This window comes from Pristis pectinata, chromosome 21 (genome assembly GCF_009764475.1).
Source record: "Pristis pectinata isolate sPriPec2 chromosome 21, sPriPec2.1.pri, whole genome shotgun sequence".
Classification (NCBI taxonomy): Eukaryota; Metazoa; Chordata; class Chondrichthyes; order Rhinopristiformes; family Pristidae; genus Pristis; species Pristis pectinata.
In genome coordinates this window covers 5129617-5143400 of record NC_067425.1, presented here as the reverse complement: position 1 = coordinate 5143400, position 13784 = coordinate 5129617, and the positions used below count along the sequence as shown (strand labels likewise).

At 38.2% G+C, this 13784-nt stretch overlaps 1 protein-coding gene across 1 annotated transcript in view; it reads left to right on the top strand.

The window, feature by feature from the left end:
• LOC127581525 (ribosomal protein S6 kinase beta-1-like) overlaps positions 1–13784 on the top strand; it is a 60235-nt gene that overhangs the window by 18021 nt on the left and 28430 nt on the right. Inside the window, 3 exon segments of the mRNA XM_052036008.1 lie at positions 7380–7448; positions 9514–9661; positions 11839–11896. Coding sequence (XP_051891968.1) covers positions 7380–7448; positions 9514–9661; positions 11839–11896 — 275 coding nt within the window.

Here is a 13784-nt window from a genome sequence, read left to right as displayed (position 1 = left end):
TGTGTGTGTGTGTATATATATATATATATATATATATATATGTATATATATGTGTATATATTATATATATGTGTATATATTATATATATGTGTATATATTATATATATGTGTATATATTATATATATGTGTATATATTATATATATGTGTATATATTATATATATGTGTATATATATTATATATGTGTATATATATGATATATGTGTATATATATGTATATATTATATATATGTATTATGTGTGTATATATATATGTATTATGTGTGTATATGTGTATTATGTGTGTATATGTGTATTATGTGTGTATATGTGTATTATGTGTGTATATGTGTATTATGTGTGTATATGTATATTATGTGTGTATATGTATATTATGTGTGTATATGTATATTATGTGTGTATATGTATATTATGTGTGTATATGTATATTATGTGTGTATATGTATATTATGTGTGTATATGTATATTATGTGTGTATATGTATATTATGTGTGTATATGTATATTATGTGTGTATATGTATATTATGTGTGTATATGTATATTATATATATGGTATGTATATTATATATGTATATATATTATATATGTGTGTATAATATATATGTGTGTATAATATATATGTGTGTATAATATATATGTGTGTATAATATATATGTGTGTATAATATATATGTGTGTATAATATATATGTGTGTATAATATATATGTGTGTAATATATGTGTGTGTATATTATATATGTGTGTATATATTATATATATGTATATATATATGTATATATATTATGTATATACAATATATATGTATATATACTATATATGTGTGTATATATATATATATATGTTTTTGTTCTTGCATGACTGGGTCAATTTATTAATCAGAAAGTGATATGGGGAATTAAGCTAGTGTTCAGATATGGAGTTGAGAATGTTATTTCAGATTTTTTTCCTATTTATTCAAAGGGTGTGGACTTCCTAGGCAGAGCCAGCATTTAATTGCCCATCCCTGATTGCCTTTGAGAAGGTGGTGATGAGCTGCTGCCTTGAACTGCTGCAGTCCTTGCAGTGTTAGTATACCAACAATGTTGTTATGGAGAGAGTTCCAGGATTATGATCCAGTGAAGGAAAGGCGGTATACTTCCAAGTCAGGATGGTGTGTGGCTTGGACGGCAACTTCCGGGTGGTGGTGTTTCAATGCTTTTGCTGCCCTTGTCCATCTAGCTGTTAGAGATCATGGGTTTGGAAGGTGGTATCTAAGAAGTCTTGGTGAGTTGCTGCAATGCATCCTGTAGATGGTACAAACTGCTGCTTCTGTGCATTGCTAGAGTGAGTGAATGGTTGCGAATGGGCTGCCTATCAGGTGGGCTGCTATGCCCTGTATAGTGTTGAGCTTCTTGAGTGTTGTTGAAGCTGCACTCATCCAGGCAAGTGAAGAGTATTGTACCACATTCCTGATTTGATCCCTGTAGATGGTGGACAAGCTTTGGGGAGGTGAGTTGCTCGCTGCAGGATTCCAAGCCTCTGACCTGCTCTTGTAGTCACATTGTGTATATGGCTATTCCAGTTCCCTTTCTGGTCTCTGGTGACCCCCTGGATATTGATAATGGGGGATTCAGAGATGGTAATGCCATTGAATGTCAGATTGATCATATAAATTCTGCATTACCAAAAGCTGTAAACATTTCTTCATCCTTTCTTTGTATGCTCCTAATTAGTGATAGTCCCCTGTGGGGTTTGTTTGGAACAGTAGAGAGGATTATCATTGGGACAGAAAAAAAGTGAGACTTGCACTTCTGTGTTGCTTTATGCCATGAACACTACCTCGTCATTCCTCTCTTGCACCATTTATTTACTTTTGTAACTTGCAGTAATTTTGTGTCTTCGTCTTGCACTGCACTGCTGCCACAAAACAACACATTTCATGACATATATCAGTGATAATAAACCTGATTCTGATATTGGAGTGTCTTGTAAGTAGCAAAATGCAAATGACCAGATAATTTGATAAAGTGATGTTAATTGAGGGATTTCAACTGCGGAGCTTGTGGTAACTTCACAACTCTTCAAAATAGTGGCCTAGAGCCCTTTAACAGTAAAGCAGTCTGTTAATACTGTGTTTATGTCAACTTCCACCCCATCATTCTCCATATTTAATGGATCATTCTACCTTCGACATGATGCTGCCACCTGATGCATCCTCCTCTCCCTTTCACTTTCAGTATTCTGATAGGACTGTCTCCTGTGTGACGCTTTCGGCCACACTTCCGCTGCCACCAATATCCACTACCTTCTTGTGGCACCTGAGTACAGTTTTGATTCCCTTATTTGAGAAAAGATATACTAGCATTGGAGGCAGTCCAGAAGAGATTCACTTGCTAATTCCTGGGATGAGAGGTTTGTCTTTTCACAAATGGCTTAAAAAAAAATTAGATCAGCATTCTTTGGGATTTAGAAGAACGAGGGGTGATCTTATTGAAACAGAAGATTCTCATGGGGCATAACAGGATAGATGTTGAAATGTTTCACTAGTGGGATAGTCTTGAATCAGGGGAAGTAGTTTCGAGATAAGGAGGCTGTCATTTAAAACTGATGTGCAAGGCAATTTCTTCACAAAGAGGGTGGTGAATTTCTGGAACTCATTACCCCAGAGGGTTGCGGAGGCTAGATCCTTGGATGTATGTAAAGAAGCGGGTAAATTTTTGAAAGATCACGGAATTGAGGACTTTGTCTAACTGGCCCAGAAGAGTTGAGGCCTGAGGCAGATCGTGTTTTTGTGCTGCACGAGACTTTTCTTTCCCATCGAGGATCCAAATACTCCTCCCATGTGAAACAATGATTCACGTGTACTGCATTCAGTGCTCACCATGCTGGTGGAACTAAACAGATTGGGTAATGGCTTTGCCGAACACCCCTATGCAATTTACAAAGGTGCCCCTGAGTTTCCATTTGCCTCTCTCTTCTCACTCTGATCTTTGGCCTCTTCTCTGTTCCAGTGCAGCACAATGTAAACTTGTTGAACAGCATTCCATCTTCCAATTTGGCACATTATAGCCCTTAGGACTTGATGTTGAAATCAACCACTTCAGATAACCAGCCTTTCGAGTTGGTATCAGAACTGGCCAGCTCTGAAGGGTCATCAACTTAAACTCTATTTTTCTCTTCTCACAGATGCTGCCTGATCTTGAGTATTTCAAGCATCTTCTGTTTTTGTTTCAGATTTCCAACATCTGTGTTATTTTTAATCTTGCAGTTCCAGCCTCTTCCCCTTTCTTCCATTTGTATTCCCCTTTCTATTTGCATCTCCATGCAGATCATCTGTGAATAATGATGTTTCGCCACTGTCTGAGCTGGTGACATCACCACAATGTGATGTTTAGCCTTTCTTAGTCTCTGCCCTATTACAGGTGTTCCTTGTTCTCTTCACTCCTTTGCAATTTAAAACATTTGATTTTTATAGCTCTGTCTGTTCCAATTAAGTGTTATTGGCCATATCTTTCCACACATGCTGCCTGACCTGCAGTGTTTCCAGCATTGTTTTTTAAAGTTTAACATGACTTTTTAAGTGGATAAAGGTATCGGCAGGCTGTGTGAATTACTCCCTAAGAGGATTCAACATACAACCTGAATGCTTTTTCACCTTTCCTGAATAAATGCTGTATTTTTTTATAGATATTAGTGGATGCAACAAGAATCCAAACAGTTGCGACAACATTGAACAGGTATAAAAATGGTAAATATTCCTAGAAATCTGGGGCAATTTCATCTGAGGTCATCTTGGAATATGTGTGGAAATTCTTCTGTTGTATGCCTGTAATGAATTCGAAGTATTTAAAGAGAACTGTGCAATAAAGATGGTGGACCTTGATTCCTCCCTATAGTTTGCTCTCTATCCTTGCTCTGAAATTATACTGTCAATCTGCGGGGTATGTGAAAGGGCCAGCTGATTCGTGCTGCCCTTGGACTGCACCTGGTGTCTGTTTTTAAAAAGAACTAGTAATTAGCAGGTTTCTGGAACCAAGTAACCTCTTCCCTTGTGTGGCAAAGGAAAATATAATTTGGAGTTGTAAATGTTATGGCTGGGAGTGATATCTCAGTTCACCAACATTAAGTATCAAGTCTAAACTAATTTAATGCAATGTTTGGGTCCTGCAGTCAGAAAAATAAAAGCATCTGTGCTCTTGTTTGCAGCCAAGGTTAATGAGATTTGCAAGAGATATTAGTGGGACAGTTTGAAAATGTTCTGTGGGTCTGTTGGACACTAACCAGGTTTTCATATAAAAAAAAGTTGGTAGAACTGAAGTTTTCTAACATAAATCTCAAGAAATTGGAAAGCACATTGTGAATATCTATGGACTCTGAGCAGTTGGGGGAGTAGGGTTAAGTGTTACAGGAAGAAGAGAGCACAGTAGGTCCTTTGAGTATTGCACCTTGAGTACTAGAGTGAGCACTTTTCTTTCCAAATTAGTTATTTGTATCAGTTACCATGCGCTCTTTGAAGTTGAGACATGGGGAAAATAAGGAAGTGGCAGAAGCATTAAATTATCTGTCAGATCTTCAACTGGAAGGCGCAAAGTGTACAAAAAGTTTATTAATAGATAATGGATAGGGAAAAGGATGAGGAATTAAAACAATGAAGATTATTAGAGAAAAGGATTGGGTGAATGAAGGACTGCCAGATCTTCTAGATTTGATGGTTTTCCATGTTATGGTTATAAGTGGCAGCAGAGATAATGGAACAGAAAATCAGTGTTATTTAATTGACCTGCAGTCATTGAATGCCAGTGTATGGAGCAACCAGATGTCCTCCTAAAAACAAAGCTATTGTCGGTACATCAGGTAATTGAGAAGGCAAATAGAATGTTGGTGTTTAGTGCAAGCGATTTAGACTATTAGAGTAAAAAGAAGTCTTGTTGCAATAATGCAGGGCCTTGCCAAGACCAGACAAAGAGCACCACGTATAGCTTTGATCCCTCATTCAAGGAAACTTGTACTAAGACAGTGCAGAAAGGGCTGGCTTACTTGATTTCCATGATGGCGGTGTCCTCTGAGAAAAGATTGAATAGAGTGTACTTTGGAGTTTGGAAAAGTGAAGAGATTTGACAGGATAGGTGCACTGAGGTTATCTCCCCTCCTGGGGTTGTCTAGGATTTACGGCTGAAATCTCAGGATGAGGGGTTGAGATGAGGAATTTGAGTCCTTCGAATTCTGTCATTAAGCATATTCACGGCTGAAAGTAATTTTTGGGCTGAGGAAGAATCAAAGGTTATGGGGCTTGGGAAGGAAAGTACACATGAGGCCAAAAACCAGTTAGCCATGATCTTGTTGAATGGGAGATGAGGTTTGAAGGGTCGTATGGCTTTCTTGTATTTCCTTCATTCTTAACGTGGAGTTTGCATTTGGTTCATTGTTTCAAAAGCTGCTTGCAAGTTGTGATGATCGTGGGCAGAATGAGCAAGGTTTTTCCCAAGTGTTTAAGTGCTACCATTTTCTCACCATTGCCTGCTAGGTTGTATACAATGACCATTTTTCAACATGGATCACCAAATGGTGAAAGGTCCAGGAGTCCTGGAGTTTTCTTAGAAGCACTGAACAGTACACATCCTGTTGAAATCTGCACAAACAGCCATAACCGATCAAGAGATATTCGTTATTGAGTCAATATTCTGTTTGTTTAAACTCATCATAGAGCTGTGTTGGCCTTTCAACAGTTGAAAGCCTGTTCAAAGAGAGGAAATTTGACTTGAGTAAACATCCTTTTGCAGTGCCTTTTGGCAAGCAGGGAGCATCTGAGCGTTAATCTCGAATACCAGAGAAAAGTGCAGAACCTCTCTGCCTTTGCAGAAGTTTTTAGGTTTGACTGCCTTTCTTCAGTTTGTTCTCTCAATCATCAGAAAGTAATGGAAGATGTCAATAACAGTGCTATCAAGAAGCAAGGACATAAGAAATTCGTAGTCTCTAACTTTATACTCACGATTACTGATTCCCTGAATATTTAGAAATCTTACTATCTGTGCTTTGAAAGGACATGATGACTGAGCCTCTATAGCCCTCTGGGATAGAGAATTCCAAAGGCTCACCTTCCTTGAACTTCCTCCACTTCTCAGTCCTAATTGGCTGACCCCTTGTTCTGAAACTGCCACTTGATCCTAGACTCAGTCAGGGGAAGCATCTTCCCCACATCCATCCTGTCAAGCCCTTTAAGAATTTTGTATGTTTCAATGAGATCTCTCATTCTTCTCATTGAGTAGTCGGTCTACTCAATCTCTGATTTGGCAAAGCTGTCTAGTGAATATTTGGTGCATTCCTTTTTTTTTGGCGAATATATCCTTTCTTCGGTGAGGAGAGCAAAACACCAAGTACAGACCCTAAGAAGGCCCTATACAATTGTACTTGGACTTCCTTATGACTTTGTTTAAATCTGCTCATGATAAAGCTAATGTGCCATTTGCTTTCTTAATTGCCTGCTCCACCTGATGCTAGCCTGCAGTAAGTTCTGTACGAGAAAAGCTATGGCCCCTTTGAACAAAGACGTGATCTAGTTTCATACCATCTCTGCTTTTCATTATGTATACCAAAGTGGCTAACAACATTTTTCCACACTACATTCTGTCTGCCATATTCTCATCCAGTCATTCAGCTTGTCCATATTCCCTTGAAGCCTCATACTCTTAATCATCAGTAAACTTGAATGTATGACACTTGGTCCCCTCAGCAAAATCATTTATAAAGAATGTAAATCACTGGGGCGCAGGTACCTATCACTGTGGTGCCCCAATAGTCACAGCCGGCCAGTCTGAGAATGATCTGTTTATTCCCAAACATTTTTTTGATCTGATAACCAACTTCCAATGCATGGCAACATTTTATTCCAATTCCACATGCGGCTTCCCTGTTGATCAACCTCTGCAGGGCCTTGATTGAATTTTTTTTTGAAAATCTAAATATACCACATCCACTGATTGCTCCTTGTCTATTCCACTAGTTGCGCAGCAGATTAATCAAACATGATTTCAATTTTATTAATCACATTGGCTGTGCTAAATTCTATTATTCTTTTCTAGGTGTTCTGTTATTACATCCTTCATTATAGACTTCAATATTTTCCCTGCCAACTGAAGTCAAGCATGTGGTTGATGGTTGCCTCTTTTTTTCTCTTTCCTGTTTGAAATAGTGGAGTCACATTTGAAAGTGTAACTTGAAAATGTTTTGTTGGAATTTATTTCTACTTGAATTAGATAACTATACTTAAATCCTTTCTTCATGGCACTCCCTTTGGCTAAGATCTGCTGAAATCAGGAGCTGATATGATATTTTCAGAATTCTATACTGAATTAAATGTGCTTTTCAAGAGTAAGATATGAAATTTTTCTCTGGTTTGCAGGTTTTCCAAGTAAGGAAGGTATCGGGTGCATATACTGGAAAGATATTTGCCATGAAAGTGCTAAAGAAGGTAATGCGTATAATCATTAAACTCTACATTTGAGTCCTGAGTGCAGAATCATTGCTAATTTTAATTACTCTATCATGTTTTTCACAAGTTTCTGTAATTAATGTCTTGGGATGTGTATTAATACCTATCTCTAAATCCAGAACTAGTTTCTGCCACCTAACCAAGTGTATTTTTTTAAAAAAAGCTTTCAAAATCTGTCTTTTAAAATGACTAATATTCGTGACTTGTCAAATTTACTCTGTGCATTACACGTCAGTGCTGCCTGAGACAAATCTGTTATAAAGGTTAGCTAAAAATAATATTTCCAAAAATAGTCTGTGACTTCAAAAGAAAAATGTGCAGGAAGCTCTCTGTGAATACTTCATCAGTGAGTTCGCCCTCATGTTAGTTGTCCAATGAGGAAAATTGGAGAGCTTGCTGTTACTGGAAAAATTGCTTTTGAAAATTTAACATCAGAAGTGGTTTAAATAGTTCTTGGATAAGCACATTGTCTAGATGGTAGCAGGAAGTTATAACTGGACACGGGTTAAGTGAGTGGCTCAAATTGTGGCAGATCGAGTTTAATGTCAGGCTGTATATAGATCCAATATATCAAAGTATTTTATAAGTGATGAGAAACTCAGAACTTTGCAGGTGCAGGGAGGTTCGGAGTATCAAGTAAACTAATTGCAAAACAAGTTGATTTGTCAGGTTTTCAAACAAAAATAATCAAAAGTATTGGTGTTATTTCAAGAAGGACTGAATGTAAAAAGGTGTCGTGTTTTGGTTTGGTCATTGCTCCTTAAGATGTATTGGCCATTTTAATAGGTGTAGCAACAGATTCATCAGAGTAGAAGCAGGGCTTTCGAGAGTTAAGAGGACAGTGATTAATCTTTGTTTGCATTCCCTAAGTTTAGCAGTTTGAGGGAGCCTGAGTTGCTTAATGTTGTAACATGGATTTGACAGTGAAGATAATTTATATTCTTTGCTGGGAAAATCCAAGGAGCACAATCAGTCCTAAAGTTAGGCAATTCAAGAATGGAATCAAAAATTAAGAAAAATGTAGATACTCTCTCCCATCTGTCATCCCCAAAAAGCTGCGAGAACTTGTGCATTTTCATGAGTGAAATAAGTGGATTTTTATTAGATCCAGCTAGTGGATGCAGTAATTAAATAGAGTTGGGGTATGGATCAGATTTTATGGATTAGGCTTGGAGCAGACTTGCTTACCTTTGTCCTTTTGGTAGTCCAGGACACTGGATATGTTCTAATTTACCAGGTTGGTGGCTTCACCCATTGCTCAACTCAGCAAGCTGAATAATGCACTTCACTATACTGCTGTGGGGGGGAGGTCAAGCAAGAGAGTTTTCCCTACACTTTTTTTTTAAAGCCAACACTCTTGCCTGTATTTTATCTGCTGACATTAATGGGGTTCTCCTTGCTGAAAGGAACAAGAATTTAAACAATTGGATTTTAATCCTATTTGTTTTAATTTTTTTTTTGAGGTGTACACTGCACGTATATCTTTGGACAGATGCTCCACGTTGATTTGCCTGCAATATCTTTTTAACTATGTGCTTTCCCCACCCACCTACCTTAGAAACTAAGAAGTTAATTTTGTACTGTATTGACACATGTGACTTTCGTGCTAAATGCGGCTTGGAAATGAAGCAGTTATTCTGACTGCAGCATAAAGCAGGTTGTACACTGCTGAAGTGCTGTGACCTATTCCCAGCCTCGGTGCTGCTGTTGTGCCATTGACTTGTTTCCACTTGCCATTGCAGTTACTATATAGCCTCTGACTGGCTTTGCGATTTACAGCCAGCTTTCTGTTGTCAGTTTTCTAGTAACGGAACTGAGACTGTCCAGACAAATTTAATTTAAAATGTTGTAGTTGGTATAGGGCAGGCTTTAATCTTATCGGACTTGGTTGGATTTAAACGCTAGATCTAAATCCTGATATGATGTTGCGGTGTTCTAATCATCTATGCAAACGGTCATTTTTCCAGTACAATGATTTCAATTCAGCAATCTGAGTCGGTCGTGCTGGTTTTGCCAACAAATAATTTTTATTTTGCTTTGTCAGGCAATGATTGTTCGTAATGCAAAGGACACAGCCCATACTAAAGCAGAGCGCAGTATCTTGGAAGATGTGAAGCATCCATTCATTGTGGATCTGATGTATGCTTTCCAGACTGGGGGGAAGCTCTACCTCATTCTTGAATATCTCAGCGGTCAGTATCAGAATAAATTGCGACATTTGAAAAAAGTTGCCCCAGCACCATATAAAGTTATGGGATAAAGTAACCATATACCACTAGTGAACTTCTAGCCCCTGTCTCTACCTTCCCCCCCCGCCTTCACCCAACCTGGGTCCATCTGCCTAATTTTATTTCCCATGACTGTTTCAACCTATCACCCACCAGCCTGCCTCTAAACTCTCCTCTTTCCCCACATCTGGCTCCATCTGCCCATCATCCCCCACGTCATCTGGTTCCACCTACCAACGCCTGTCTCGCCCCACCCTTTCATCTCTTTATACTGGCTATCTTTCCTCTGAAGTCTTGTTCCTGATGCAGGGTCCTGACCTAAAACGTCAACATTTCTTTGCCTGCACAAATACAGCTTGACCTGCTGAGTTTCTCCAGCAGTTTTGTTTTGGTACCATATGTAGTTACTGAGCATTGTTACACTAGTTTGAATCATTGACTGTTGAATCAATATTTGTCGGAGATTTTGGTGTTCTTGACTTGCCTTTAACAGCGTGGGCTGCATGGAAAAAAAATTCATAGGTGTAATGGAACTGAGTGATGATGACACTTACTCTTTCTGCATGAGTCCCAAAACAAACAGAATACCAAAACCTGTTGTATTTTAACCGTGCAAAGGCTGGTGTTTCTAGGTCTAACTGTATTATCAGATAGGTCGGTCAGTAAACAATTTGGGATTAATGGCCACAAGGCGATTTAAATTAAAAGATTAAACTGTCAGTAACAGACATAATACATAGTAGATGAAGTGTATGTGGATTTTCGGAAAGACATTGATAACAACAGCAGTGTTAAATTGAGAGTATTAAAGAATATGGATAAGGATAGCATATCAAATTAAGAACCAGTAAGCAAAGAATGTTGAAGTAAGAGTAGCTTCTCTGATTGCTAGTGAGGTGTCCTTTACGATTCTGTTCTTAAGTCAATTTAGTTTGTAAACGTTTCATTGATTTTGGAATAGGTCCAGGGGAGTGGTATGTTGGTTCTTAGGAATGGCTTGAAAGGATTTGACTGGATGGAGGATTATTTAAAAACTGACAGAAATCACTGTCAGTACTGAAAGGTGTTCTATTAAGGGCAGTCATTTTAACTGAAATAGGAAGAGCAGAGGGATCAGGAAATTTCACATGGTATTAAAGATACCATCTTAAGTTGAAAATCCTGTTTGAAATGGTGAATGGACAAAGGAATTATGAAAGCACAGAAGAGGCCATTCAGCCTATCGAACCTTCATGGCTCTTTACAAGGGAAATACTGTCAGTCCTATGGCCCTTTATCTATAACCCTGCAATATTTTTGTTCAGATATTTAATTTCCTTTAGAAAGCTGCAGTTGATTATACTTCTATTACACTTTCAGGCAGTGAATTTGAGATCATGAGAACTCACTGCATGAGAAATTGTTTTTTCATTGTAATCCCAGCTCTTCGAACAATGCCTTTCAAATCTATGGTTTCAAATGGAGCAGTTTCTCCCCTCACTATTTAAATCCTTTGATTTCAAAAATTCAAGCAAATTAGGATAGAGAAGGCAGAGATCGAGGAGCAATAATCCTAGCTTCTCCATTCCATCCATGTAATTGAAATTTCTCATCCTGGACCCATTCTACTAAAGGTGCCTCTCTAGGGCCCTCACATCCTTTTCTGCAGCGACTAGAATTGGGTATTGTATGTTAGTTGTAGCAGAACCAATGTCCTTGTATACTATGTCTCTGTATATAAACCAGGATTCCTGATGCTTTAACTACTCCTGAACTGTACAACAGTAATCTGTGACATAAAAATTATTGCATTGGCTGAATTTCTGTCTCCTTCACCAGTCCAGCCAAGTTGCTAGTGAAGATGCTATGACTGATGTAATACAGTGGGTTTGAATCTGGGTCCCACTGTATCTATTGACACAGTTTCATGTTACGTGGTGCAATATGTTGAGAAATATTTTAAAAATCTTTGCACTGAATCAAAATTTTGTATCAGTTTTGGGAAAATCTGAACAGTGCTTCCCGGCATATTGATTCTTGAAACATATCACTTGATGGACTATAATTGTCACTGAGGAATTTGCATTTAATTTACCAGCCAATTTTTCCCCCCACTATTGTTGCTGGCCTTCTCTGGCACTCATTGGGTTGTGTCATTGCAGGTGGAGAGCTCTTCATGCAGCTGGAAAGAGAAGGAATCTTTATGGAAGACACTGCTTGGTAAGTGGAGCGTGTCAAGGTGTAGAAACAGGCTGTTCTCTCCAAGACCCTGATCATGTGTTGCTTCATCTAACACCTTCACCATCCTCGAAGTTCTTTACTGCTCTGTCATTCTCCATGCGTCTGTAAGCACAGTAGTCCAACCACTCTTTCCTTAGTTCCCAGCTGAATTTTCCATTGACCATCTTATACTTACGAATTCCATTATTGGGTTCCCTCAAATGTGGAAACATTCTGTCTGCATCAGCATACAGTTTACAGGTCTGGCATGATTATTGTCTTTATTGGTGATTAACCCATGAAAGATTTGGCCTGCAGTCAATCTCGTTTCTAAGCACAAAACATTTCAGTGAGATGGTAATTGGGAGATAGTCTTTCCTTTTCAATTCAATTGACAAATTCAGTCGTTTTCTCAGTAAGGCATAGAAGTGTTTAAATATGGCTCTTGCAAACCGCTTTAGGAAGTGGAATCTGAGTCGGTTCAACATGTAGATGTAAACGGCCAAATCTGGTGTTTTCAAAACTTTTATGGTTTGGAGATTGATATCAAATTGGATTAATTCCTCCATTTGGATGTCACCAAACAAAAAGCTGTCTGTTTGGTTATGGTGTTGGTATGCATCCTGTTCACATACGAAGCTCTTTTACCCCTGCTTACTATGGTATCCTTATCTCTGGCGTCCACCTTTTAGCTGTGGAAATGTGGCTGCATCTGGTGTTGGCACAAATTTGCTTCTAATCAAACACCACATGATACAGGCAAATCCACACGCAGCCTGAATTGCAATCCAGGCAGTCATAATGTTACTGAGTTGAAATTCTATGAAGGTAGTAGCTTAAGTGACATTATCCCATTATCTTAGCAGGAGTTACAACAATGATGCACAGTTTTACTCTTTTCTATTTTTGTTTTAGACTTCTGTTTAAAATCTGTTGGACATGTAACTTAAACCAGTAATTTGTAACAGGTATAGGCAAATCTGCCGAGTGATTTATTGACATACCTGGGTACTGTATCCTAGAGTGGTTACATATGCAGGATCTTAGTTATGTTAATGCTCCCTCATGTAGGAGGGAGCAGTCATTCTTGAACATTCATGCATGCTTCCTACTAGCACTGGTCATGGATACTGAATCTGGATGATTTGAACGAATAAAAATGTTACTCAATGGCTTGAGTTTAAAAAAAAATCTTGTTATTGAGTCAGTCTCAATACTCTTACCCCTAACATACTCTCAACTATCTGATCTTTACACTTGGGATGATGGCAAGCAATAGGATTGTCCTATTCTACTACCCTTGCCACACTGTACCTTAATCTCTATTTTAGCCTGATTTCTATTGGTGTTTCTTAAAGGCATTGAAAGCAACAAATCCTTCATTATAATAATTACATCTAAAATTTCTTAGGATAACTAACAACAATAAAACTCACCATCTGCCATTACCTTCCTATCATTAGTACTCATCGTAGCATCCGTCCAATTACCTACTATACCTTGGCTATCTTCCGGACCATCACCAATCTCCTGATTTAAAGTGCTATCGCTGAAAACTAGATGCTAAAACATGGGGACTAAAAGCCTTGGACTTAACACCTAAAACAGAAATAAATTAACCCCTCAGACCGAGTCCCGTAAAGTTACATGAACTTCATAAAAGATTCAACCTATTCAGTGGCTGACTCTGCATGAAGGTTAAAATGTCAGAATTAGTGTTTTCAAAAAAAAACCTCTACCAGGGTTGAGCCACATGACAATTAACTTCAAATCTGTTAAACATAAGGCATAGCAATAAGGGGTGAATTTGTGAACAGATTATTGAGTCAAAGATGTGACTCATGAGGGTATTGGAAAAGGAGACTGATCCACTGCTGCTGCTGTGAAT